Genomic DNA, 1,832 nt, shown 5'->3' on the forward strand with positions numbered 1-1,832 from the left:
TGTTTTTGAAATTCTCACAATGAAAAAAAGCAGTAATTAATTATTTGGAAAGGAAATCTTTACGAGATCGGGCGCTTTTTAACAACGGGAAATCCCGTAGACCAGTAACAGCGTGTGAGCAAACGGAGTTGCTCCGCAGCGACACGAAAAACACCGTCATTTTTCTCTATGACAGAATATTCCGGTTCTTCACGAGGATGACACAAGATCTATTTTGGGAAGTATTTGACGACCTGCTTTTTTGCCGAGCCGAACAGCCAAACAGGAAGCCCGGAATAAAAGAACAACCCTCTGTGTAGGCCAGCTCAGTCGCAAGAAGTATTTTCGACGAACAGAAGACTTTGAAGTCCTTTCTTCAGTAACTTTCAGTTTCAAGAAGGCGATTTTCACAGTGATTTTCACTTTCATTGATTGATTGAATTGCTGAAAACATGGACATGGGTAGGCTCATTAGATCAAATAAAAAGCTACGCATTCAGAAATTTATGAATTATAATGCTCTTGGCTCTTGGCATTATATAAGATGTTATAAGATAGATATCTAGAATCTAGATTTAGTACTAGAATCTAGAAGTCTTGTACTAGAATTAGATCTAGATTCTAGATGTAGATCTAGTAGCCTTCGTTTCTACATGATAATACTGTAGTTCTGCCTGAATTGTGGAGTGGAAGCTTTCTCAGTTTTTGGATTTAAAAAACTCCTTGGATTTGAATTTGATTCCTTTTTTTATGACGTTGTCTTATTCTTATTCCGATCAATATTGGGTAGATGTGAACTGTAGTACATATTGACAGTTTCAAGAAACAGCACCTAGACTCCTAGAGGCCACCAAGTTAGCACATGTTCTGCTCCATAAATATTCCAGCTAGATCTAGATCTAGATTAACTGTTGGATAGACTTCTTTATCAAATATAGATTTTTTAAATCAATTGACGAGCTACCTTGACAATTTGCTTCTGCCTGGCATCCTTAATCATTTAATGCCCTTTGGTGTTTCATAAAATTCTCGTATTCGTATAAAATTGAAGAAGCCGATTACTTAATTAAATGTAACAACACATACTCCCCACCAACCTCCGCTTTTATGTTATGCTTTTCCTTGCACCCCGTCAGTTGTTTCTTTTTCAGGTACTGTGGTCCAGAATATATACTGTGCCATTCATCTCATGCAGATGGTCTTCCAAAATGGTCATCAGATCTCGAATATTGATCTGCTCATATTCATATATATATATATTCCTATTATTGCCTTCAGACAGGATACAACATATATTGAGCAGCATCGATTTTTAAAGCATTTCGAGGCCTCAGTGATGTCCTTAATAATATATTCTGTACTTAAAAGGTGTTTTGTCCTTTACGGTAAAATTCCCCGGATCCTCACAGCTAGAAAAACCTCTGTAAAACGTCAGTCTCATTTAACGTCCCCCTGTAATAAATGAAGATCTCTCAAATCAGAAGCAGTCCTCTGTTTATGGCCAATAATAGTTTGCATAATATATTTTTTAAAGTCATAATCACCATACTATTAGCAATATGTGCATGATTTTATTTTTTTCCCTTAGGTTTATGGATGTGGGGAATAAGGCTAAGCACATGACAAATGTAATAAATTTAGAATGTAGACATTTTTGTCATGTGCTTGTGGAATAGAAAAATTGTATTGCTTATTTTGTATCATGTTTTAACCATCTATGACAGATAAAAATTTATGGGGGCTCTCGTGGCCTAGAGGTTAAGGTGTTGGCCTCTCATTCAAAGGTCCCGGTTCGAATCCGGGTAGCGAATTATACTAAATATCCTAAATTTAAATTGATATTGAATGACCAT

The 1,832-nt window shown here is 36.1% G+C and overlaps 1 protein-coding gene across 1 annotated transcript in view; it reads left to right on the top strand.

The window, feature by feature from the left end:
• Positions 1–251: 251 nt before the first annotated feature.
• Positions 252–1,832, top strand: part of LOC101863589 (caspase-3) — a 16,163-nt gene continuing 14,582 nt past the window's right edge. Inside the window, exon 1 of the mRNA XM_005099806.3 lies at positions 252–441. Coding sequence (XP_005099863.1) covers positions 432–441 — 10 coding nt within the window. The 5' untranslated portion in view covers positions 252–431. The remainder of the gene's footprint in view (positions 442–1,832) is intronic.

The sequence above is a fragment of the Aplysia californica genome, unplaced genomic scaffold (genome assembly GCF_000002075.1).
Source record: "Aplysia californica isolate F4 #8 unplaced genomic scaffold, AplCal3.0 scaffold00226, whole genome shotgun sequence".
Classification (NCBI taxonomy): Eukaryota; Metazoa; Mollusca; class Gastropoda; order Aplysiida; family Aplysiidae; genus Aplysia; species Aplysia californica.